Raw genomic sequence first — 27,106 nt, 5'->3', positions numbered from 1 at the left:
AATGTCATAATGTTAAACGTTTTACCCTTTTAGTTAACCGGCCAGTGACCGCAGGGTTAAGGTTTATTATTTAACTGTTAAGTTGGGGTAACTTTATTGCTGCTGGGGTAACAGTTTTCGCTAAGTTTATTATCAATTCGTTTAAGGGGATACCATAATGCCTTATATTGTGTCCCCATTACTTTTCTTTTAGTAGTTGTTTCACTTTTTTTTTGTATTAATAGTTTACTTGTAAGTACAAAACTTGATTTTGATCTAAACATTTAGCTTATAATTTAATTGATTCACATATTGTAACGAATATTTAAAATTCTAAAAGCTCGTCAGTCATGGTATTTTTTTTTAATCTTCCACGTAAAATAGTCTATAAAGTATTTTCCCTCTAAAAATGACTCCATTGCCACTTAAAAAAATAAAGCTTAAAACTTCTGACAGCGCCATCTATGTATTATCTGTAGTACCAATGTTTGTAGAGCTTAGTTGTAATACAACCTCTCTAAGTGTATTAGTAATCCGAAAGATGCCGTTGTAACAACACCGCATCAAAAGACTTAACCACCACCGAACTACGAATATTATTTTCTCTATTTTTTATTTTATTTTTATTTATCTATCTAGAATTTACCTATCTAGAATAATTAATAACATTTCATCTTTCCTGACCCTATTGAGTACTTTCGTATTTCTTTTACCAGTGCAATTTAGGGTTGTTATGAAATAATACAAAAAAAAAACAAATATTGCTAAAAAGTCTTTATTTCAATATTTACACGAAAATATTTACGTATAAAAAGTGATTATAAGCGATTAAGTACATAAAATAGTATGCTATGCATATATGTATTACTTTTTGTGGACGGTTTATGTATAACATGTCTTTTATAATATTTTACATTGACAAGTAATATCTCGAATTTAATTTTCGTAACGAAATAGTTCTAACTTGAGCAAAGTACTTCAAGGACGGACTTCCGATTGAAACAAGCAAAATAAAACACGACGTATATATTTAATTTCTAATAGAATACTTATATGTTTTTATCACAATATAAATTCAGTAGGCTTCCCTCAGTAATTTGCCGAGGACAACATTCTGAAATTATAAATTTTCTCGATTATAAAATAGATATAACGTTCCCTGTACTTACATATAGTTATCTTAATACCAACTAATCTTAAACATTAAAAGAATTTGATACTGATTGAAATACAGTCATTATATAAATGCAAATCTAAATAAGTATAACTAACAATTTCTACTTGAATTGTCTTTATAAATTCTCAAGATATTTCAGTCTACATTACAAGTACGACAGCAAAATGATTAAAATAAATTGAGAAACTTAGTCACTAATATTTGAATCTAAGACCTACTAATTCAAATGTGCTGAAATACTTCGATTTTAATCAACATCAAAGATTTAAAACAGTTGCTCATATTATCGGTGAGTATTTTCATTAATGAGAATTTTTAAATCAACCCTTTTGTGGGTTCGATGCACTTGCTACTCTCTCCATAGTATCATTTCTTAACCTATTCAAAGCATCGACTGTTGTTTGCAAGATGCCTAATCCAAGCCTAAACTTAAAATCGACAAGCCTTTGTAAAAATGAGAAAAAACTTCCTTGTTGGTTGTCAGGGGGGTACGTAATAACCTCTGGTTCATCAGACGGTCTTGAAGTAGGACTTGGTTTTACCGTTGAGATGGGAACGGACGTCGGCATTATTGATGTGGTTTCAGACTTTCCTTCCGTTGTGGTCTCAGTCATCATACTTTTGAAAGTAGTTGTTGGCGAGTACAAAGGACTGTTGCGTTCAGTTACAGATCCATCGCTCGATGGAAATACTTCGTAAACTTTGAAAGTTTTCGTTGTCGTCTCTGTTTCATTTTCTCCGTCCGTACTTTTCTCATCTTTGTTGTTTATTGGTAAAGTGGACACGCTTTCAACAATTTCAATTTTGGCGGTCGTAGGTGGTTCGTTAGTTTGAGATTCTTTGTTAGGTTCAGAAATAGCGAAAACCGTGCTTACATCTTTTGGTAATACTGTTACGTCATCCGGACCATTAGGAGCCAGGTTTCTGATAGGGGTGTTCATATTATAAACATCGTCAATTTCGTTGCTGATAAATATGTCCTTATTGAATTTCTCTGCTAAAAGTTCTTCTAATGAACCAGAAATGCTGCGCTTCTTTCTTAACTTTCTTGGTCCATGTTCGGGCACAACCGCTGGCGTTGCAGAATCTGAAAGTTCCTTGGGAACATTTCCTACAACAAACTTATTGTCAGCAGAGTCGGAACCACCACTTGTTTCTTCATCGAATTTACTGTCATTTTGATTTTCAGCCTCGTCATTCGAACCTAGATACATTGAAGTCGGTGGATATGTAACGGAACTGCTGGTGGTTTCACTATAAAACTGACCTTCGAATGGGTAGACCGGCTTAAAATCTGTTTCTGAAGATGGCTTGACACCGTACACTACGGAGTTTGAATTATCATTTCCATACGATGAGATTCCAGATGGTCCAGTTTGTGGAGCAGCATATATCGGTTCAACTGCAGGGAATGATGGAGTATAGTTAGGTTGATGTGGTTGTTGTGGCTTCTCATAATTATATTTACCTTCTGTGGTGTAAACGTGTCTTGTCTCATAGTGAGGACTGTAGTTAATAGGCTTTGAATAAACAGCGGCATGAGCTATACCAGTTTTTTGTTGCGCATAATGTACCTTACCATAATTTGGGTTTGGACTGTAAGCTGTTGCGACATGTCTGTACCTGATATCTTGGTCTTTCTTAACTGGATACCTGTTTATGTGGGCAGTTTGAGCCGCGTAAGGGTTTAACTTTTGTTTGGCATGAGCAGGCATACCAGCTAGCACAGTACCCAACATTTCTTCCTCAGCTTGCCCATTGCCGTCGTTCGCATACTCTTCAGCATTATTTCTGTATAAGTCATCACTCTTGTCAACTTCAAAGGTTCTACGAACAGGAGTAGCGAACGGGTATAAAAAGTATCCAGCAATGCCCACTAAACTAGCTAACCCAATCATACCGACTCCAACGGAAGGCATTACTTCTCTTGACAAATAGTTGTAAATCTGTGTAGTTATCGCCCCCGTTTCAGCTACTGGCTTCTTAGCATTCTTGTTGGATTTAGTTTTATTTGGGGCTGCAACATCTTCAGTTAAAGCTACATCAGTGATAGGCTTAGCAGTAGAAGTCTTGCGTTTCTTTGTCTTATTCTTCTTTCTTGTTGAGTTTCTTTTGGGCTTTTTAGTAGTAGTTGCAGGTGTACTTACTTCAAGTTCAATTTCCTGTTCTTTTGCTTCTGTTGGCAGTAAAGCAGAGTCGTCAATAACGGGTGGGGCTAAAGTTGTACTAATCTTTTGTTTGTTCTTATTCTTCTTCTTTGGTTTTGACGTAACTGTGATTACTGGAACGATAGCGGGTGCTTTTGTTTCTTTCTTTGTTGTGGGTTCTTCAGTTGTGGTTGTAGTAGTTGTAGTGGTGGTAGTCGTAGAAGATGGACGAGCGGAAGTGTTTTTATTCTTCTGTACATTTGACAATACTGTGTCTTTGATTTTGTTGTAAACATTTTCATTGATAGCTGATCCACTCGCAACTAAGTCAGCTTTATTGGTACTTCCAATAATGGGACGTTTAGAGATTTTATTGTTTTGAGGTCTCTTTGGCTTGTTTTTAGAGGATGCTGGTTTAGGTTTCTTAGTAATTTCTTCTACTTTAGATGATTCTGTTGTGGAATTTTCCTTCACGTTATGACTCAGTGAAATCCAAGTAGAGATACCTTCATTTGACGTGGATGATTCGCTCGGTGTTTCATTAATTTTATTTTCTGTATCTAACTCTTCAATTGTTACTGGTACTGCTACTCCAGGATGTGCGTTTTCAAGTTCTTCGCCATTTTCATTTCGTCTGATCTTGTGTTTAAATTGAACTTTTAGTTTCGGTGGTATTCTTGTATCGGCGACCACTGGAGCTTCAGACGTAGCATTAGGTTTGTCGAGCAGTTGTATTGCCACCATTTCGATGGATTCTCGTATCGGTGCCTTTGATTTGACATCACGTGAAGAGTTATCAGATGGTAAAGTAGTAGACTGGGCTGATTGATCTGCTGCTGCTTTCTCAGCTTCCCTGTAAAGAGATAGTATAAATAATTATTTTAACTGGGCTAATTTATTACATAATATTTAATAGAAGTACATTTAATTCGATTTAGTAGACTATGGATCTGTTTTTCCAAATTGTATAGTGAAATATATTTAACATTTAAAATGACTGATGAGTTTCAAAAAATGCTAACATTGTGTGACAGAAAATAATTAATTTTACTACACAAAAAGATCGGTAATAGTCCTTAAAAAACGTTTTAAAGAATTTCCCAACATTAGATCATTACGAGAAAAGTGTATGAGTATTGAGTATTCCAGATGATGAAGTCCAAATCCGAATGGTTTTTGTAACATACGATCGTCGACAGCTCTTTTTGCTTCGCTTGGCACGATTGCGTGCCTCCATTAGACAGTATTCGGTCAATTCACTAATTAATTAGTAACAATACCTACATAACATACTGGTATTTTTACTATTAAACATCAATTTAACTTAATTTGGCAAATCACAATATTACAGTAAATTATGAATTATTATAAAAAAAAACAACCAACAAGTTATTAGCTCTGATTTATTATTAAAAATCCAAACAAGAATAAATACTGTACATAAAACATTTTTATACAGAACTTAAATTACGAATTTAATTAATATATTACACTTACGTAAAACTTAGTTTAAAAACTATTTAAATCTAAAGCATGCGCTATAAGTCTAAAAATAAATTTATTAAAATAATATTAGTATTTAAATAATATCTTAATACAATAATAAATACCTATCTAATAATACTGTTAGTTGACAAAACATGAAGATATGTTTTTCTAACTGGTGATATTTATTCGTAAATGGAAGTAATTTGGGATCGGGTGCAAAAAGACTTATTTGGTTTGTTAAGCACAAACTCATGTACAAAAAAGAAAGAAAAACGAAAGAAGAAAAACTACTACTACTTAATAACCAAACAAATAAAATATGAAGAATTCAAAAATATAAAAAGGAAATGTGAATGACATGGATGTATAAAATAAGGAAAGAAAATAAGAAGACAGCTCAGAATAAGCAAATGATAAAGATGTTTGAAAAAATCTATTGATAGTATGACAAATAGAAAGGAAGAAAATAAAATTTTGTTAAAAATAATTTAAACGGAAGACACTTAAGATTAAATATTTACAGGTACAAATAAGATTATAGCTAATAAACGGTAGGTACGATGTTACTAATAATATTTATTCAATTTTACAATTAGATCCTAAAGTCATTAGTTTAGGTATGCTTATTGCACTGATAACCGCTCTCCTCTCCTTTGAAATTTAAAAGACGACCTCATTTTTCATGAACTTTTATGAAATCTTGAATCAATTGTGCAATATTAAAAGTGTAGGTCAAGTGACTACATTCAGAACAAAAATATATCGGAGGTATCGTCTCACAACAACAAAAAACTGATTATTTAATTAAGATTTTATTACAAATAGTGTTTTTGAGCAAATATGTATGTTACATTTCGAGATATAAGAATATATTAAAGATGTTTGTAATTCAAGTTATTTTTAAACGTTTCTTCCAAACTTCTCGTCTTTTCCTTTTTAATCTACGGACGTTTGGATCTACGTACTTAATCTGCCTGTCCTTTAGCTTGTTTGTTAAAGTTATCATCCAATCCTTTAGTTTCGAAAAGAGCGTTAGTTTAACATCAGTTTCATTAATTTCCCTATTTGCTCTTCCTAAATCAGATATTATTCTCCTACTATTAGGGAATGAATTCAGTTGCCATGTTTTTAAATCTTCGTCCCATCGCCATTCAGGCCTATACACATGGATCACTTTGGGAGCTTCTCTACCGTAGGGGAAAAACCAAGGTGCAAATAATGCCGCAAAACCAGATCCTGCAAATAGAAGTCCTAAAGGAGCAAGTAATAATGGAAAGAGACCGATACTTAATGGATTGATGGTTGCCAACCAACCTAAAGCGTTTAAAGCCGGGCGGAAAAAGTCTACTAAAGACGAAAAACTAAATATGTCGTCATCAGAGCTTGCGGGACGACTTGGAGAACTAATAGCTGAAATCGGAGAAGCTGCAGCACCATACCCTCCAGCCTCAGAAGATTCAGACTGAACAACACTATTTGCTGCATGATAACTAGCTAACTCTGTTCCTTCAACTGATGCACTTTCCTCCTCCTGACCTAGAGTCTCTTCAGAATATTCTTCATCTTTTGATGTATCTGCACCGGAGTCTTCTCCTATACCTAATCCAAAACCACCGGGAAATAAACTATCACTTTCTTCTTCTGATTCTATAACGACATTTTTATTAACAACATTTGTATTGACTGCAATATTTAAATCAGGGCACGCCTCTTTTCCTTGACCTTGAAATGTGTTATTCAGAGTTAGGTATATTGTAGGACAATCTTCATCGTAAGGACTATACTCTTGTGGTCTTATAACTATTCTATCTGTATATGAATTGGTTGGTTCGAAAGTTGATACTTCGTAATTGGTCCCATCAAAATTTTGGACATTATGGTAATTGAAATTAACTGGTTTATTATTGTGTATTGGCCTTGGTGTCGTAGTTTTTCGGGTAATTTGAGTCCACGGTTTAGGATAGCCTACATTGGTAATAATTGGTGTAGGGGTTGGTATACTTGTATAAAAGTAAGGAGGTCTGGTTGGGCGTGAATGCATATCTATCAGATGGATATTAGATGAATAAACATGTGATTCCTCAGGATGTTGTGGTTCAGGATTGTAATTAACATAATGCACATTATTCTGGGGTCTTGTATGCCTTTTAGAATTAATCTCTTTTGAATTTTCTGCACTTGAATCATCACGATGACCAGTTAGTTTAGTTGTACTTTTTTCGTTTTCGCGTGACGTTGTCGATTCATACGAAAAATTTAAATCGTCTAACTTTGTCTTATCTCTCCATTTTGTTATAACTTTCCTGATTGCTGGTTTTTTGACTTCCTGAGATGTTTCTTCTTTTCTTTTGTTTTTTGTTGGTTTTGGTTTGAATTTCTTTTTTGCCACATACGCATTTGCTCTGATTAAACGACTTGTTCGACTTCTAGTAAAATTACTTACACGTTTATTACTGGTATCATTGTGGTTTTCAAAATTCACGCCTAAGTTTTTAGGCTTAATATTGTTTACATTGGTATTATTTACAATACTACTGACTTTAGGTTCTAACTTAAAACTATTAAACCTAAAATTATTAAATCTATACCTTATTGGAGCTTGCGTAGATTTCTCATTCTGTACACCTATCGTTGTAGCGACTGGAGAATTTTCTTGAGGTCGCGTATAAACGGAAGGACAAACTAAAACTACTAATAAAACTAATGTCCACTTTAAACACACACTTTTTCGCCTCGTCATGATGTTTACCGAAAACTGTACCTGTAAACAAAGAAAACTTTCGTTAGATATTGAGTCACACTTTTATTATAATTACAACTACAATTATATTGCGTTTTTGATAGTCAGTTTAAAGGCATTCAAACGAAAAGAAAAAGACATATTATAAATGAACAAAAAAGGTACAAAGAAAAATAATACGCAACCAATTGAAATGATAAACAAATACTAATCATATGACAAAAAATCCTGTGGTTTGTCAACAAACAAAAATAAATGCTCATAAAGAAAATTCCAACGCCTTGTGGTTAGCATACATTGTTAAAAATATTTTAGTGCTCACACACAGCTTTTTGTTTGATGACACACACACACTCGTTAATATTTAAGACGTAACACATGATATTCTAAGAATACTACTTTCACACGATTAGTTCTTAAGTACTGACCTCAAAAATAACAAAAACTAGTTTTCGAATGCTATAACTGACATTTAAGTGAATAATATTTTTGCTGCAACCGTACTTGAAAGTATAAGTGATGATGTTGTTGACACAAACATGACAGCGATGATAAAAGAAGTAAAATTGACAACGTTTTGAAATGGATAAATGATTTCTTCAACACATTTGTATGGAATTATGAATTTGGTATCTTCCTTGAATACAGTTATGAATTTGACTCTACTTAAGGGTAATGACATTATGGTAAAAACTTGTGTCAATATATTCAACTAATCAACACATATGTACTACCGTAAGCACGGCTAAAAACATCCTTCACAGGTTCAACGGGCTCCAAAAGAGTTTCGTTATTCGAACAAAATTGATATGGCTACTAACAATAACAATAACTTGAGTTTTTTTAGTACAATATTGATTATTTTGCTTTCTTAGAAAATTTAAAATAATGCCATGATGCTGTAATGTGGTATTAAATTTTTATTTATTTTACTTTCTAACAGTATATGGTATATAAATTTCATTTTCATTTCAAGTCTAAGTAAATAATTATAATTGTAACGAAAATTATAAATCTGATTATGAATTTCAACCCCGAAAATAATACAAAAAAAAAAAACATAATATTTTCTCTCTCTCTCTCTTTTATATAATATACCTCATCCATAACAAAGCCTATTTTTTTTCAGATCCATGGTAATACCAAAAACCTCATCATTGACATCGTTCGGTTAGAAAGAGACAACAAGAGGTCATTGCCCGCACGGCCATGACCGACAAGTTTTGACTCCATGCCCAACACATTAGTGACCCAGTTGCACACTTTAAAGGTCCCGTTTTCCCGTTACCTTTAAAATTTTTGATTATGCGACATTAATAGATTTTATATGATGTAGCGTTATTAATAGAAAAGGAAAAAATTAAAAGCCTACTAGAAATATTTAAAGTTTCACTTAAATTGTGTTGTCCGCTATGTTAGCTGTAATAAAGTGTTACTGCTTTGACTGTATCGTAAAGATTCCAGGGCAACAGAGATTTTTTCAAGGGTGCGTGAAGCTACGTCAGACGCCCACGTGATGTTTAAACTGTGACACTTTATACATTATCCAAAAGAAGAAATATGAATTATTTATCTGGAATTTACAGATCTCATTATAAATAACAATCAATTCTTATGTAAAGAGAAAAAAATCGATCACATTGTCCAAGCACTTGCATTTTAAACAGTAGATCATTTCTCATTAATCCAATAGTTAATTTTTGGGATAAAATTAATACAAGTCTTATTAACATCTTTAAAGCTTGGTGAACTTTTCAATTAACCTAGTATTAAAGGATCTTATGCGTCACTGTAATACTGACACAGTTCAAAACTCGTGCTTTAAGTATTAATAAAAACATACTCGGAACTGCGGGTTAATGACTCATCATTAATTTCCATAACTTTCTACAGACTAAATGAGAAATCTTCCTGGTATCCATATATAAGTTTGTTTACGTTTTCTCATCAAAACCCGTGTCTCCAGCCAAGTTCATGAAATCCGTTAAAGCTTTTATAAACGGACGTCTAAATAATTGTAAAATACTTAATAGTTGTGTATTGACGTAATCTGCTTATACAAAATAAATAGCCCAGGTAAAAATGGCTTTACCATTGCTTGAAAAAGATAAAGTCGAAGTATCTAGAAATATGTAAAAGAAATCTATTAAGAATAGCAATCGTCATAGGTTTTTGACATCAAGATGTTGAAAGCATAACCATCGTATGACGTTATTATTAAGCGCGCAAGTCAATCCCATCTTCCTAGTTACATAATGCTCATCATCATCAGAATCCATTAACTGATGGTATCTGACTACCCCATAAGGAAGTAAGAGCGTGAAGATGAAATTAAAATAAAGTATTTCTCCCTGTTTATATTTTGCATCCAAAGACTCCCACTTCCCGCAAGAGACCATGTTTATCGCGCTTGACCGTAACATTCAACTACTTAATTACAAGTTGTAGTACGTTGACATTAAAGAACAAGTTATAAGAATCAGCGAATTCCATTAAATCGTTTAAAAGAATTAAATCAAGCGGGAAAATGTTAACATAGGAGAAAACTCTCAAACCACTCATTTGAAAATTATGAGAATCATCATCAAGAATTTTTGCAAAACGTTCTACGGTAAGTTCAATTTTAATTCTAATAGTTTATCATACCACATCAGTTTAACTTTAAACAAGTTCCATCTTATCATTAAGATCTTGAGTATGTTCTAAGAACTTGACATGTTTAGGTACAGCTAATGCAAATCTAGATTTAGATTCTAGGTCAGGCTCAACATAAACTGTGGGGCATGCCATTCATGCTCGCTGTTTTCTGTTTGACGGGTACTAAAACTGGTAACAGCATGACCACAAGCGTAATAATGTTAAAGAAATAAACAATAATGCTAGTCTAGTGGAAGTTTGGCTAAAATCTTCGGATTATTTGAAAGATGCAGATTTTGTTATCCTTTTTTTTAACTGTATTTTATTGATAAGAATGAACTAGCTATAACTGACTATAGCGAAGTATCACAGGCAAACGATACTGACAAAGATGAATTTGATGAATGTCATGATAAAGATAAATTATCAGTAATCTAGAATGTTCTAGAAACGCCTGATCGATTTACTTAGACCACAACCGGCCGTGTTGCGCACGATTATTATGTTAATGATATAACTGACGCACTGGCACGCGTTCCCATTTCTTTTTCTACCTGTTCTTAGGAGAGATTGCAGGTTGCTTTGGAAGGGTAAAGTATACTTGACTTTGAGAGATAAATACAATTTCGTACATATTCAATTGCGGAGTGGTTTCTACTGGCAATTCTATTGAAATATATTTGGTTGTATGTATCATAGTTTGATCAGAGAATGACGATTCTATAGGATTTATCATTGAAAAACTCAAAAAAATCATCATCATACAATTTCAATAGTATGCAAAGATTTCATTTCATTAAAAATTTTGCACAATTGAGTTTACGTACAATTCTTCAAACATCACTGACCTATAGATTACTCTTCGAGAGTATTGGAGAATGTTTAGTTGCATAAGTTTAATCAACGATAATTGAATGTACCAGTTTCTTACATTCACCAACTGGACTCGAAAGAAGATGAATAATTTGATGGAACCTTTAATTTATTCCAATGGCCTGAGAATGACAATTACTCCACTTTCTTCCAAATAAATGTTCACGAAAACCTTTGTAACCAATTTTAATCAATGCAAAACTGACGTTGATGTGGAAGACAATGGTGAAATTGAATAAACATTTTTGTATGAAGGTCAGTCATTTGAGTTAAAATATGAATCTTATGCAGAATATGATAAAGAACAATTTGAGATTAGTCATGCTCTGTTTCTCATGAATGTGGAAAAAGAAATGGAAATCAAGTTAAATACCAAAATAAATAAGATAGTATAAGGCATTAATATTATGTTGTGTGTGCAATTTACAAGGTTTCAATGAATGTGAGAAATAGATGTCATTTGTAAAGAATGGCTTCCGTTACACTTTTTACTCTTAAATCGAGTTCTATAGCATGATTAGTATCATTATAATTTCTATAATTGCTTTCAGATTGCCATCTAATTAAAAAGTGTTTAAGGTCAATATCAATGCGATTCAAGATTTGAATTCGTGTTCTAGATTCTATTCGTGACTGAGCGCTATTGCAGCATTCTAGTCATTTAAAAGAAAGGAATGATCGTTGATAATATCTGTGTCTAAATTTAGTAATGTTTTACTTTCTTCCTCTTCGAACTTATGTGTGAAAATATTTACTAAATACTTGAATGGCATGCTAATTGTTAAACGTGTTTAACAAAATTATCGTGTCACATTCTGCTTCCTTAATCCATCTACGAGTATATACGTGAAAGAATCCAGCAATTAACTTGAAATTTTTAGCAATAATCATATAGTCCTAATTAGTCAGATAGCATTTATTTTTATGAATGAAGTATGGGTAAAAACTGATAATATAAGCACTTGTACAAATTACATGATGATGATGATGAGGAATTTTGAGGAAGAGACTGTAACAATCTTTTTAAGAGGATTATTAAAATTATTGTTTTCTTTTAACTTTTGTCATAAAGCCCATATAATATGAGTTCCTTTTTGTTCCTCTCAAAGAAGAACCCAGGATAAATGTTCTTAAAGCAAAAAAAAGCTAAGACAAGGCAAGTGCTACAGTGCGTTAACCTACCAGGGTAGCGTATCAACCATAATAAACAGTTTGTATCAATACACGATAATTTGTGTGCAATATGGCATGATTGGTCCATCATAGGCGGAAACACTTTCCAATTTATGTCACTTTACGCATCACAACACACGAAAAGCAAACAAACAATTTGATACTCTATTTCTTACTGATAAGGTTACTTTTTCAAAAGACATGTGAGTAGTATGGGGACAGTGTTATGTGTCGTGTGTTATTTTTGCAAATATGACGTTTTAGTTTTGTTTAATAGATTGTGACATTATTGGTTTGGGTGTTTCCTACAACGCCCTGTATTGCGATTTAGGGTAATGATATATAGATGTGAGAAATAAATTGTCCAATTTGGTTTTCTTCAATTGTTTCCATTCTGACGCAAATGATAAGGACCTCTATCATGCGATAGAACTGGCGTGGTGAAATTAGGAAATCATTGCCAAAAGCTACTTATTACTTTAGGACACATCATTTATGTTTTTTGCCTTATTAAAATGCGCTATTTGTGTACAATAACAGGTGTTGGTTCCGGCGGTAATCCTCAATTAATAATAAAAATAATTACTGAACCTGTAATAAACAAATTAAAAATTAAAATTAGCTTTCCAAACTAACTGCATACATTTTCGTCATCCTAATAACGTTAAAATTAAAATCCATTTTGCTTAATAAACAAGTGATTTCTTTAATTCATGGCCTATGTAAGCAAGCAGTTTGTAACTCTTTTAAAATGGCCTTACTACCCAATAGTGAATATATGCTAGACAGTTATGAAGCAAAACTTGTGTCAACAAAACTGAAAGGACAAAAACACTTGGAACCATTTCCCTTTCTCAAACAAAGCGATGAAAGCCATCCTTCGCTTGTTATGGTACGAAAACCATTCATTTATGGCAAAGTGTGCCAACATTGCTCACGAATACAACGGGACTTTAATGGTCACAATGACTGGCACACATTTCTTTTATGTTTTACAATTGATAAATCGAATTAGTTTGATTCTTGATTTAAATGTCTTGTTCTATGCCAATCTTGATCATGAGTTACATGAAGAGAGTATTTGGTATCAAACCTTGGGTTGTATAACATTTTTTAATCAATTTCATTCTGCATGTCAATGACGGCAAGTGGTCTTCATGACCGTTGTTTTACTACGGATTATTCAATTGTAGTATATCACAGTTTTCAGTTACATCAAAATTGTAATTCTGCTAATTACCCTTTTTAAATTCATAGAATAAATTTACCCCACAAAGTCTTAATGGGAACTAAGTGAAGCATTTGAATTTGGGTCTCTATGAAAACCCGTTACATATCATTTGACATCTCAATGGGTTAGAGAGACAAACGATGACAGACAATTAATCAAAAGTGACCTTTCCCAAGAAACTCGTGTCACTATTCTAACCTCAAAGGTGATGGGAGTGACGTAATTGTTGGGCCTTTAGTATGGTGACTGGAGATTTCAACGTCTTACCATTCAGGTCATATCGCACACATGTCATATAAATCAATTGCAGTATCCATACAGTTACATAATCATAGTAGTGTAACGTGTTTACATAGCTGTTTGTTAAAAACACGCTCTCAGGCATAATTGTTGCTCATTGAACTTTGACTTGACAAGTAATTATATTTGACTTTCAATTAATTTTAGAGATATGACAAGAAATGTAAAAACACAAGAGACAAGTGTCAAAAGACGATTATAAAACTGCAAGCAAGATATCGCAGGTTTGATACCTGCATAAGACAAACATTAGTGTAATCCACGAATGCTTGTTCTGAATCTGGGTGTTTTCATACATGGACTAAATAAAATACACTTTTTTGGAGTCAATTCACAGTGGAAACACCAGAAGAATGCAGTTAATTAAATCGACGTGGTGTTAAAAGGAATGAAGATACATTACAATAAATACTGGTCAAAGTAATACAGATATTCTCTCCCGGATCAATGGAGAAAGCGTTATGCTCGTAATGAAACAAGGATAACTTGTACCAAATGAAAGTGCCCTTAAAACGCAATAATCTTTGAGCGAAAGTAGCCTTGATTCAATATAGGGAAATACTACACCAGCTGACTTATCAATGTTAAGACCGGTGCACAATCTTAGAAATATAAATTCATGCATGGAAGCGCATCAACCAGTTTATTAGTTTAATTTCTTTTTGAGTTACACAGCGTGAAAATCTATTAACTCATGATATAAGTCACGATATTAAGAAAACTCTAGATGATCATAAGTCACGCTAATGATTATGGGATAGTAGAAATTCAAATGAAAAAGTTTAAGCTACCAATGTCAGAGACGAAGATGGTTTTATAGCTTTCATTGATAAGCATACTTTACTAACTATAGTCAATTGTATCATGATTAATCGTAAAATTTTAATTTTAAATTGTCAACCAATTTAATAAAGGCGTATGTTTTCACTTTATGTGAAATTTGTTTTTGTTTATTTGATACCTCAGAATTTCGGTCTGGATGAACCTATTTCGTTGATTCTTTTTTCATTTAACGTGAAATAACTGTCATTTTGTCCCGTAAAATTTCCTCAAGCTTGTATTGGTAGTTTTTTTTTTTCAATTGCATGTTTTTGTTGTTTAAACAAAATCTTTTGCTGACACTGTCAGTATAAAACTTTTGCACTTTAAAATAAAGATTATTTTGGATTGGCGTTTGAAAGAAGAAAAAAGGCTTGTAATATCACGAGCATGTCAAAATGTTCATCTCTTTTTGTCTTTGCATTAGAACCAATGGTGTCTGATTTATAGTTCAAATCTTTAACAACATGTTTCACAGTTTGATTTTAAATGTGGCCACACTTTCGTTCCACACTTTCACCTGAAGTTGTTTGTTTGTATTGTTAGTTAGTGGTCGAGATGTCATCACTGATGGTTTGTAAGTGGGTTGGAGAAATGGCTAATGGATGTGTTTCTATTAACACCTCAACACTATTGATTGGACATTGAACCATGTGTTTTATAGTTGTTTTTGATTTGATTGAAGATTAAGTAAGTATGAATTTTCTCCAGCAAAGACTATAGAAGCATCGTTAGATTTAAACCTCTGGATTTTGGTCATTTAACGTAAACTACAGAAATTGTACCTAATTATACCAAAGGTCAAGTTGTGTATATTATGTGTTTTTCTAGTTGTGTATTTACTAGTATTTCAATTAACATCAAAACTTAGGATCTAGTAAGTGAAGGGCTTTATTTTTAGCTGTGTGTTATGAGACTACAATTCTTATTGTTATTGACTATTAAACATCGATGGCTCTATTTTGTAACTAGTTTTCACTTAAAATTACTTAGCACCCAAATAATTTAGAGGTATTACTCAAGTGCATACGTGGGGTCCCATACAAAATTAATAAAATTCAGAAGAACCTCAGTAACTTTCTGTATTAAAGATCACGACACTAAATATATGTATTTTAAAGACAATCATATATTGTATTGAATGAAAAACATCCGAAGGTTTTTTTTTAAACAAATTTCATGAAAATCATTGTTCCAATGAAAAATGAGTTCGATATAATAAAGAGAGAAAAAATAATAAAGTGTCATAATTTGACTTTTATCTTTGTAAATAGATACGTGGTAATTATTATAATCTAATTAAATAATTACATCATCGAATATAACGTAAGTATAATGGTGTTACCGCTTATGAAGGAGGCTTAGAGCGAGGTTCGTATTGTACGTTACAGGGAGTTCACACCTATAATACCTAGTAAAAACCAAAAAACATGTTTCCCTTGAAATGAAATCAAGATTAAATGCGATAATATTTCATATTATTGATGACTGTTTGAAAGTTATGGATCACAACTGTTCTATATTCCCAAGAAAAACTAACTGAAAAATCCTTCTTGCAAAATTACTTGTGATATTTAATTTTCAACCGACGTCAAAAAGAGGATGTTGGTCTATATTGTTTTTTTTATGTTTCTTACCCCTAAACTTCGAACTGAATGAATTTTTCTTATTCTTTCTTTTATTTGAAGTCCGATGAACGGTTTTTCTTGTTAAAACAATATAATAAATACAAATATTTAATTCAAACCTTCTATTGACAAATGAGGACTAATAAATAGTATCGTATTAATTCGTATCTATAAATTGCATAATTCGATTCGTTCTCTCCAGTGCAATGTCGAGAATTCAGCAAGATCATGCACAGTGTACCAGTAAGAAAATATTAGACTATACTCACGCACGGCTAACGCATTGTTTAGCGGCTTTTGGTAGAATTAATTCCACTTCGATACTTGCAATATTAATTGTCATTTCGTCAATTACAAGTAGAATTACCGCTTCTGGTTTAGTATTTAGATCGACAAACATATTGTTATAAGGATGGTGATTTTTTGTGCTATTGAGATCAAAATCTATCTGAACTATTATTTCATTTATTATGATAGTAACAGCATGATCCAAAATATCGAAAAAGCAAGAGATGATTGCGAATGACTTTGGGCTGTTAAACATCTATACATTGATATGTTCAATGGACAGAAGGTAAAGTAATATAAGTTTCAGAAGATTTTTGAAGTGAAGTGATTTAATCTATCTAAAATTCCAAACGTTCTTCAGATGTTCTAAATTGATGACATGATCCCAATTATCACAGTGATAATATTTTTCACGCAAATCGTGTACGCATCAATATTATTTACCGCTACGTTATTTCCACCTAGAAAACGAACCTAGGGCTAGTTACATATAAAGTGTTACCATATAATAGTAAGGTAGATACCGCAGTTGGCCGCAAGAATGCACTAACGCTTAAGCGACAGGTTGCCAGCTCTTCCTTAAGAGAATCATAACAACCTATTTCCCTCATTCCATGCCTACAAAAACATGAAGACGAAAGAAAGCTAGAACCAATTTTTCTAATACCTCTTATCAGAGACTAGCTAGAATCTGCTCGGATTATTTTTATGTATTGGAGATTAGGATGATACAAAAAAATATTGATATTTCAAATACAAGAAAAATAAATCCAGAAAAATCCATGACTTCAAATCCAGATTACCATGAAACGAAACAGCTAATCGGAGAGCATCGGATCAAACCACAAAAAAAGAGTTAACTTACCGTTAATGAATACTTCAATCGAACTTAACGTTAACTCGCGATTACCCGTTGCGACACGCGCGGGTAGCACCGTGTATACCGACAGACTGGCGTCCGAAGATGCATAACGGTATGTCGTGCTACTTCCCCTACTGGGACACACAAGACACAGTGCATTCCAACAACAACCGTGCCGACACAGCCAAACTAGATTCGATTGGGCCTTCGGAAGAAATTAGAAGCCCAAAAATGCGGCCTCGACAAGGTTATGTAAATGATACTACGGTTTTCCTAAACGTAAACAATGTCGATGGATCTTTGAATTCCGAAGACGCTGGTTATGTGACACGATTTGAAAATATTGTGGGTTGTGGACAACTTCTACAATACTCAAAAATCAAAGCGATCTGATATCGAAACTTAATAAGATTATCCTTCTGTTACTGACTTAACAGTCGATAATCTCACTGCCTCATAGAAAAGAACTACACAGTTTTACTATCGATGATCGGAAACTTAGTATTTTTTTGCTTTAGCCTAATCTTTTATTACCATAACAGATCCACAAGATATTCTGTTCACATTTATCTTGTAGGTACCACCTAGAAAGGCAGACACTTAAGCAGACATCCACTTCATCATATGGATGCAGCATGGAGTCTCTTAAAGGTTCTTCTCCAAGAATGACATTTTGGAACCGTGCATATAGTCATTAGCAGTACTATATTTTTAAGGTGCCTGGAAAACGGCCTATTGGAAATAAAAACTTTCAGATTTTTATGTCATATTTTTCCTTTGCCTATTATTTATTAACTGTGCATGCAAAAGATCAGTGTGGACGTTATAATTCCAAACGTGGTGAAATGACTTCTGGAAATCAAAAGGAGAATTTTGAATAAGTACTAAGTAATTTATTCTATGGCAAGTACAAAATAATTGAAATTTTAATCATAGTAATATCTTCCTTTATAAATTACCTGAAGCCAATATTAATATACCAAAAATATTCCAAACACAAATACAAAGTAATATCATTGAACTCAAAACAGAAAACTTAAAACGAAATTTTCTGTTCTAAGTAATGGGTATTATGAAGAGACACGTCAAAATATTAATAACCCGAAAAAACTTATAGCAGAACTAAGAACTGTAAATAGAATCGTTTGAGAAAGCAAGCGAGGGTATTTACGATGCGGCCTACTTGGACTCATTACTCATTAGAACTTAGGCATCTAGGAAATTAATTAACACTCAAATAATTATAAAAACAAATTACACACGCCTATATGTTGAAATTGAGGAATGGACGGTGACTTATTTGAATTTCGGTCTTTTGTATATTTACCGACGTCCGTTATTAATATTCGAGGAGTAGGTATATTAAATTACTTAAAATAACTAATATCAGAAGTGCATCCCCAGTAGTTAAGTCAATCGATCGAAAGAATATCTAAAATAAATCAGATTTATGCATAAAACCGTAAGACTCAAAACTTAAACAGTCGAAGATAAAGTTAGAAGTGTTCAATTTGGACACAAAATTAAGACATTTACTAGTTTTATTACTAACACAGATTGTACAGTATTCAAAAATACAGTGGTAAATAATCTCGTCTATGTAGATCTTTGCCGTAATAATTTCCTTGAAATAAGCATCTTAAATTACATCATGAATTTTCACAAAAAAATGTTTCATTAAAAATGATTTATATCAAACTCTACATTAACTCACTTTTAATACTGTTAACACCATTGTGAACAAACCCTTACTGAAATGTTTAGTTTAGTGCCATCTAGCGGCGTAACATAAAACTTCGTAGTACTGTTGGCGACCTTTTGCGGTAGCGCCACCTATGTTGAATATAAAGTAAGTTCACTGATACTCGTGTTTCCGTCTCAAACTGCTAGATGGCGCTGATACTGATGTGATTAATTTCATCCACGATTTTTTAGATAACCTACCAGAATCTATATAAAAGATCAAATTGATATAATAATAAAACCAAATAGGTACTTTCCTGCCGCTAATGCCGACACTAACTGACAAAAGTCACTTTGAACACCTAAAAATACCTAACTGATTACTTATGAAACCGGTTCACATAACTATATTACTTAATTAGACAGCTGCAAACAATCAATTTTGAAGACTTCATATTGTGTAACCGTAATGATGCGCACACGTAATAGTAACCTTCACTTATAACTAATTTATTACTTGTATCAAAAGTTGAATTGAGTGAAGTTTTTCGGTTCTATTCTATGGGAATGAGAATATTCTCTATTCAGGAACCGCACACTTAGAGACACTATAATCTGCAATCTAACAATTCTAAGTACAAATAAAAGTAGTTGATGTTATTTTTAAACAATTAAAATCATTTTAAAAATCTAAAATCAACGAGTAGAGGATAGAATAATGAAATAAATGTCCGGAATCGCTAAGTAATTGCAAAATGATTTTTAAATAAACCAATATAATTGTAAGCGCAGAGGCTATAAATTATTTCAATTTAGCCACTCATAAAGCAGCCTTAGGTCATATTCAGGTTGTCTGAATCAATTAAAAAAATAAGTAGATAAATTTGTAAGTTCAATGGCTTAGGAAAGCTTACACAAAACTAAAAATAATTTTTAAGCTTTCCTCACATCACGGCGAGATAATCTCGAAATTACAGCGACAGTTAGCTGATGTGTCCGCGAATCGTGACTGATAACATCTGTTGAACCAACTCTAAACTAAAAGAGGTTGACGACCAACACTTCTCAAACATTTTGCCTTACATTAATAATAAGATTTTTTCTCAATGGAGAATCAATAAAAACAATATCGGGTCCCTACAAATTTGGCATGAAATATGCGCAAAGTGCTTTTGACACACCAGTGCCGAAAAATATGTTTTTTTTTTTGTTTTACTTTACTTTTGAGTGCAAATCTTTTTTTATGTAGAATTTAGATGTGTAGTTCAAATCTTTATACTTTTCGAGTAACATAGACTAGGAGACTAGGAAAAAAAACTTCGGCAATATTAAGGATTTGAATTAAATTTTTGTATTATATTTTTATTTTGATCTTTTTTCCTATTCTGGTGCTTACCTGATGCCTAAATTATATTGATACAGAAGGTATTATTTTTTCCATTCTAGGATTTTTGAAATGATTGAGCAACACTGGCCCAGATCGAACCGATAAATTTGTTCGAGAAACGTGAGGTAGAAAATGAATTCTCATAGGCCAAAGACGACTGAATCACGCCCTTGTGTTGCAAAAATGGTGCCATTTGAGTCACATCTAGAATGCTTAAATTTAATTTAGCTCTCATTTTTATCTTTTTGTATTAAAAAAATAAGGGATTCTATCTTTTTTCCCACCTTGTAAGTTTTATTTAAGGTGATTATTAAAATAATGAGGATTATTTTTGGTGCTATTGGAATTCTAACTACAGAATATAAGTACTAGTTTTCTTCTACATCAAACCAGAAGAAGCTTTTCTCCTTACTACTAGCATATATTAAGAAACATTACCAAACAAAACTAGGACGGCCAAATTCACATCATTTTGCCCATAATTATGTTTTACGGCAACTGATCTAAAAAATCTTTTAAGGTTACTCCAACGACCTTCACGTGTATGATCTTTGATCCTCGCGTTATATAAAGCAGTTTGTAAGCACGTGCTTCTTAGTGATGTTACACGACTTGAATATGGAGAAGTTATTGTGTGCTTTCTCTTGCAGCAACAAAGGCATACAAAGGCTAGGCGTGTTGGTATGGCTGCAGAGCTACTTGTTCAAATTGGAGTTCTTCATTGATCATTACTACGTCTTTGTTACTTATATGTGCGATTATTTTACATATTAGGGCTGTATTTGATGGTCGATGGATCATTTTAGTTGTGACGATACTGGCGTTGCTATTATTATTAACAGCTTTTTTTGGGTTAAGTACCTAAAGGGTAAAAACTGAAATACTGAGATCCATCCGTATGGCACCAAGTTAAATCTCAAGAACCATGACAACTAGTAGCTAGACAGTTGAAAGTTTCTCAAATAGTGTAATTCTATTGCCGCTAAGACAACACATAAAATAACGATAAATAACAGTTAGAACCGTATACATTTCCTTTGAAAATGTATAGGGTATCCTCGCCTTTGATTGGTTATTTTAATAACCTGCAGCACTTGCAATATTTTAACTCTCAATCGAACCGCTCCTAACTCATGTGATAAAAATATTTTTTAAGCCCTTTAAATGTATTATTTAACACTTAACTAGGTCTGTTTTCTTTGTTCCCCTTATCCACAACCTCTACCTATCATTTTTTTAGGAATGCAAGCATGGAACGTCAAAGGGTTATCATACGAACGCGCACAGAATTTATACCAGAGTCTATATAGAGGTAGACATGTGCAATTTGAATACATATGAGGAAGTTTTCGTTGAAAGTATGCAAAAGTTACATTTTTAAGAGTTGCAAGTATAAATCTTTGAGATGTTATCGCGACTAAGATGTATGAGCAAACTGCCTGAGGACGGCAACCTAAGATACGATCTAATTAAATTATTCTTAGTTTTAACAGGTAATTAAACGTTCAAGCTAAAATTTACTTCTTTAAATATACGTAGTTCCCAGCAATTTTTATGAGAAATAAAAAATCCATACCTTTTATTTAGGAATTAAAAATAAATACGTTATTTTACTATATACTACTTACAGAGATATTTTTGCTATAATATTAAAGAAACATGAGAACGTCATAATTAAATAACAATAGAACTTAATTACACAACATTTCCATTTCCGTCTCCAGCTTTTACACCGCTTAAACCAGACACCAATGAAAAGAAAGTAATTAAATTGATTATATCGTCAACTGTCAATTATGAAACTTGAGTCACAGCAGCCATGACCGAGTTCTTTATGGCAGATCAATAGATCACGATCAAGCCTTAGACTTTTTAGACATTAAACTTGCACTTTCTAACGCTGTCAACGTACTAGTTTTTGTTATTCTAAAGGTACACAGTAAAAACATGGATAACAAAAACTTATTACACGTAATCCGTAGGTTTTCTACTAAACTTGCTTTTGTTTTAGAAAAAGGTAAATCGCGATCAACTATCGCTTTTGATGGATGATATTAGAGAAATTGAGCAAAAACAGCTGGTGGAGAGAGATTATGGTGTAGATCAGATGATCTAAAGTGGTACTGTCATTAGTCCTATAATCGTATTCTGGAGTATTCATGATCTGAATACTAATAGAGGTTTATGTGCAACAGAATAATCAGATGCATAGAAAAGCATTAGAGCTATGATTAGATGCAGACATAGAAACTGACGATCTCTTTTATGAAAAAAACGGTCACATAATTTTTTGATGAAAGCTTCCAACGGGGTTTATGAATACTTTGTAATTAGATCGATCTTGACTATATGCCTAACTTAAGTTATTTTTTTTCTGTTGTAATTGTAAATACGTACTTCTTTTCACAATCAAGGCTTTTGTGTAGCCCCTATACCTAGTTTGATAATGAAAGTCAACATAGTACCTATAATTCAAAATTTTCTTCAACACGAGCCTCTCCAAAAATAGACCTTGCTCGATCTCACGGCTACGACGACAATTTAATTCCAGATATTGTCACGGTCCGGTTAGGAGCTAACCAAACCACTATCCAGTAAGGAAATGAGTAAATTGTAGCCGCAGGAATATAATAGCGACTTATTAAATTTTCTTTGAACCCAATCGAGTGAGAATTTCTACCTAAATTAGCAAAATCTCTTTGCGGTTGTCTTTAGATTTCTGCAAATAAGTAAATTTTCTATAAGGCACCGTAAGCTATTACAATCAAGGTTTTGTGAAATTTCTATGACTCATTCTTTAAATTAGATATTACTGCAAATTGTGTGCAGTTTGTAATTTAGTATCTTGCCCTATTGCTCCAAATTACATTTATTATGAGTACAAATGATTTATTAAACAACTGTTTACTCAGGCATTAATTTTGATCTAACGCGGTAAATTCTGCTCGCGACCGGGGAGCTCAGCTCATGGTTAAGGACTCTAGTGGACAAAACTAAGCGAGGTGACTAAAAATAAAGTAATAATAATAAAATGAATCATAATATTTCAAAAAGAATAAATTAAAGACTCATTATTCAAACGTTATCTCATAGCATTAATCTAAGTACTAAATATCGCGATTTCTCTCAACTGATTGCAATTGATCTCACATCCATATTAAGTGATCGTTTACCAGTTACCATAGCAACAGTAATTACTATCTAACACAACTTTACAATTTCTATACTCGTAAACTAATGACGAGATTGTTTTGTTATTGCAAATTTTCACAAAACACGTTTTCTATTACCTTGTTCATGACGAATTACAATCAAGTTATTATTTAACTTTTGAGTCCTAGTCACGTAAAAAACTAGTTTCTTTTAATAACGTTACGTCTTCCTCTTGTTTTGAAATCAACTCGGAATGATGCAATATATCTTCCTAATGAATTCCTACCCAATACTGGAGAATTTTGGCGGTCTTTGAGAGAGGCCTACGTTCAGCAGTGGACGGCGATAGGCTGTGATGATGATGATGATGACTGGAGAATTTTCGAAAATTATGACTATAGCATAACAATTTTAAAAGGAAATGAATTTAAATCTCACCTGATAAACACATCTGTCCAATGCAGTTCCTACCTGCACCCGTTCACTCCATTTCTTCAATCATCTGAAGCACTTTCCTTCTCGCCATAATATTCTTCTTTCTCGGCACCAGTAAAAGTGTATCTTCATAACGATTCATAATATCAACGGCATTTCACATAACCTTTACAGAGGTTACGCCGTGCAATATTATATTTACCGTTTCAAATCTAATTGTCTCGTCTACATCTTCTAAATTTTCACCCGAAACAAAAAGCGATCAGTGCTACTCGACCGCAGATTGTAATTTTGTCAGTAATCACAGGTTGCTTAGAATGGACCTATCAATTACTTCATAACTATCTTATTGAAATGATGATGATACTCAATTACTTAACAAGCTGGCACTTGCTATTGACGACTTAATAATCTTGAGAATATTGTTGAAATCTTCAGATGCAATTCTATAGGTAATATTTGCTTTCTCTAATAAATCTCGAAAGCTTATATTTTCATCGTGTGTTTGTGGACAATAAGTGATGACAATAACGAAGCAATTTTCCTTTCTCAGATCGATTCGATCAAATAAGCTTGGAGCGTTGCGGATTGACGGAAGTCTTCACTGCATTTAGTTTGCTTTCTGCTTTCCATGCATATTTTCAACGTCAGCGAATCGAAGAAAATCTTTTCGTTTCAAACTGATCGAGGATCACAAAATTAGGTCCATTAGTTTGGATGCTTCTTCTGTTCTATAAATATTAATATTTCCTGCATAAGCTTTTCTCAGGTGTTCCGTCCGACGCATTTTCTCATGGACATAATCTTGTTTCACATCCCTTCATACCAGTTTGTGTCAATCTTCATACAGTTTATGTGCCATCATTAGTTTCTAGTTTAATTTAGTTTTTACCTCATTAACAGCTTCTGCAATAAAATGATTTGATATTAGTTGATGTTACAAGACAGTTTTCACTTTCTTTGATTTATTTTACGTCATTTGCATAAATTGCGTCAGTCAGTCGAGATAGGATTAAGTCGGATTTAGATTTCTATAGTAAAGTGATTTTATTTAAATCCGTATATTACTTGAATGTATGGCCTCGTGTATCTTTATATGAATTCGTACGCATGAAGTGCGAGTTCAATCCAAATACAGACAAAGTACAGTTCTGACTTTTCAAGAGTGAAGACTTCGACTTTGACACCACTGACGAACGAAGAAGAAAAGACTAGCTCGAATATTGGGATATAATCGCAAAGCAAACAATATATCATTTATTACCCTTCTCATTAGCTGATGCGAACAATTCATAGCATCAGATTACATTCAATACTCTAATGTCACAGTACATTGTAATAATATGCAACTGCTTCACCCATTCCATTGCTTTCTCACTGAGAAAGTGCATAAAATAAATAGCACCATCCATTGTAAAATAGCTCTATGACTTGTGACTATGACTAATTTGTTATTTATTCTCGGTTGCACTAATGTGTTACCGTGTAACTGAGATTTTCTTGTTCATTTACTACAACTTGTTACTCATAAGTATTCAAATTAAGAGTATTTCCGATAATAGCTCTTCATACTTTACTTTATTTATCACCAATAAAAAAAGAAAGACGGGCAAATTGTTACAGCAAATTATCATAATAGACAGGACTTTGCCAAGAGATTATCAAAGAATGAAAAAGGGGCCCCATGTTGTATGGAATCTCTAAAAGAAAAATATTTATTTTTGTTATAACACTTCATACCAAAGAAGGGTACTAGATGTTTTGCTTCAAATATTTGGAAACAAAAAACAGTTGTATACAATTATGCCCATAAATTGCGTACTATAAGTAAAAATGGAATTGTAATCAAGCTTCGTCTTCTCATTCCCATTCAAAAATCAACATACAAACAATAGTTTGCATGTTTGTAGATTTAAATAAGCACTTTCCGTTACTACCTCTCGTTTATAAGACAAATGTGGGAACCATAATTACTTAGAACATTATAAAGAACTTGTTTGATATCCAACGATCTTGAGAGAGAACATAGTTTATTGCCATGCCAAATGAAAGTAACGGTTCAGCCAGATAGGGTTGAAATTTAAATGACAATTAACAGGATAACAAGAAAATGGTTTGGAGCGTGTCTTGAATTTGTACCTCATTAAGAAGTAAGTACTAAGTTGTGATGAGCTGGACTAGTAAAGAACAATGTAGAAATTCAAAGGAAACTCATTTCTGTCAATATGAGTTAGATTAACCAATCATTTGACCCACATGTCTTTTTTTTTGTCACCTACCAACAAATTTTCGACAGTAACTATGGTTCCACGGTATTACAATTCACTTGCGGATGGACAGCCAGTGGAGCCTCAGTAATGGGGTTTGGACTGTAACAACGATAAGATCTATTTTTTTTGAGACTATCATTCGGTGATGATAATGGTCCACTACTCTAAAAATAAGTTAAAACATTTACATGCTTGGGAGACTCCGAAAAAGTATCAGAAACTCGTATACCCATTCAAATCTAGTTTATTTTTCTTATGTATCCAAATTTTTGTGAAATGCACGAGTAACTAGAAATTTGGGTCAAATGTAATCATGTGCTTACTATGTTTTGTTTTAAGTCACGAATTTTGATAATCTGTAACGAGATTTTCTGTGTGACCTTATTTTGAGACAAGGCATTTAAAGGCATCTGGATATTAATTTCCGCCTCCAAAAGGTTTACTCCTAACCCCTATTTGATCAAATGTTAGTTTTTGTCGATTCTTTTGTTCATTTTTTTTGACGAATGTCATAAATAAATTTTATACATGAAACGTTCGATATTAAAGTTACACTATTCGCATCTAAAACCGTTGACGCCTTAAGCCTTATTACCTATTTTGGACTATATAATCTCAAACACATGCTCATTAATCCAAACGTTAATGGATTCTTCTATTGCATGAAATTGGTCCTCATAATTGCAAGGTTAGAATCAGTAGACGTTTAAATGATTATGATTCTTCTAGCAAACCTAACGAGGCTTGTCGCTTTATGGTGAGCAAACTCTTAAACAGCTACAATTGTCTTGGTTGAGAGATTTCGATGGAACATTATTAGCTCACTTTGATTTTTA

General features: G+C 32.9%; 1 protein-coding gene across 3 annotated transcripts; it reads right to left on the bottom strand.

Moving 5' to 3' along the window:
- Positions 1 to 738: 738 nt before the first annotated feature.
- LOC113495960 lies at positions 739 to 25,075 on the bottom strand. 3 transcript variants are annotated; one of them, XM_026874967.1, is made up of 3 exons: positions 24,004 to 25,075; positions 7,380 to 7,552; positions 739 to 4,156 (listed from the first exon to the last, which is right to left on the bottom strand). In XM_026874967.1, the coding sequence occupies exons 2-3, from the start codon at positions 7,529 to 7,531 to the stop codon at positions 1,477 to 1,479; spliced, it is 2,832 nt and encodes a 943-aa protein (XP_026730768.1). In that variant the 5' UTR covers positions 7,532 to 7,552; positions 24,004 to 25,075; the 3' UTR covers positions 739 to 1,476. The 3 variants fall into 3 exon arrangements, with proteins under 3 accessions (XP_026730768.1, XP_026730767.1, XP_026730769.1); XM_026874966.1 differs by lacking the exon at positions 24,004 to 25,075 and adding an exon at positions 17,346 to 17,543; XM_026874968.1 differs by lacking the exon at positions 24,004 to 25,075 and adding an exon at positions 8,036 to 8,385.
- Positions 25,076 to 27,106: the final 2,031 nt, after the last annotated feature.

Source organism: Trichoplusia ni, chromosome 7 (assembly GCF_003590095.1).
Source record: "Trichoplusia ni isolate ovarian cell line Hi5 chromosome 7, tn1, whole genome shotgun sequence".
NCBI classification, from domain to species: Eukaryota; Metazoa; Arthropoda; class Insecta; order Lepidoptera; family Noctuidae; genus Trichoplusia; species Trichoplusia ni.
This window is presented reverse-complemented; position numbering and strand designations above follow the sequence as displayed.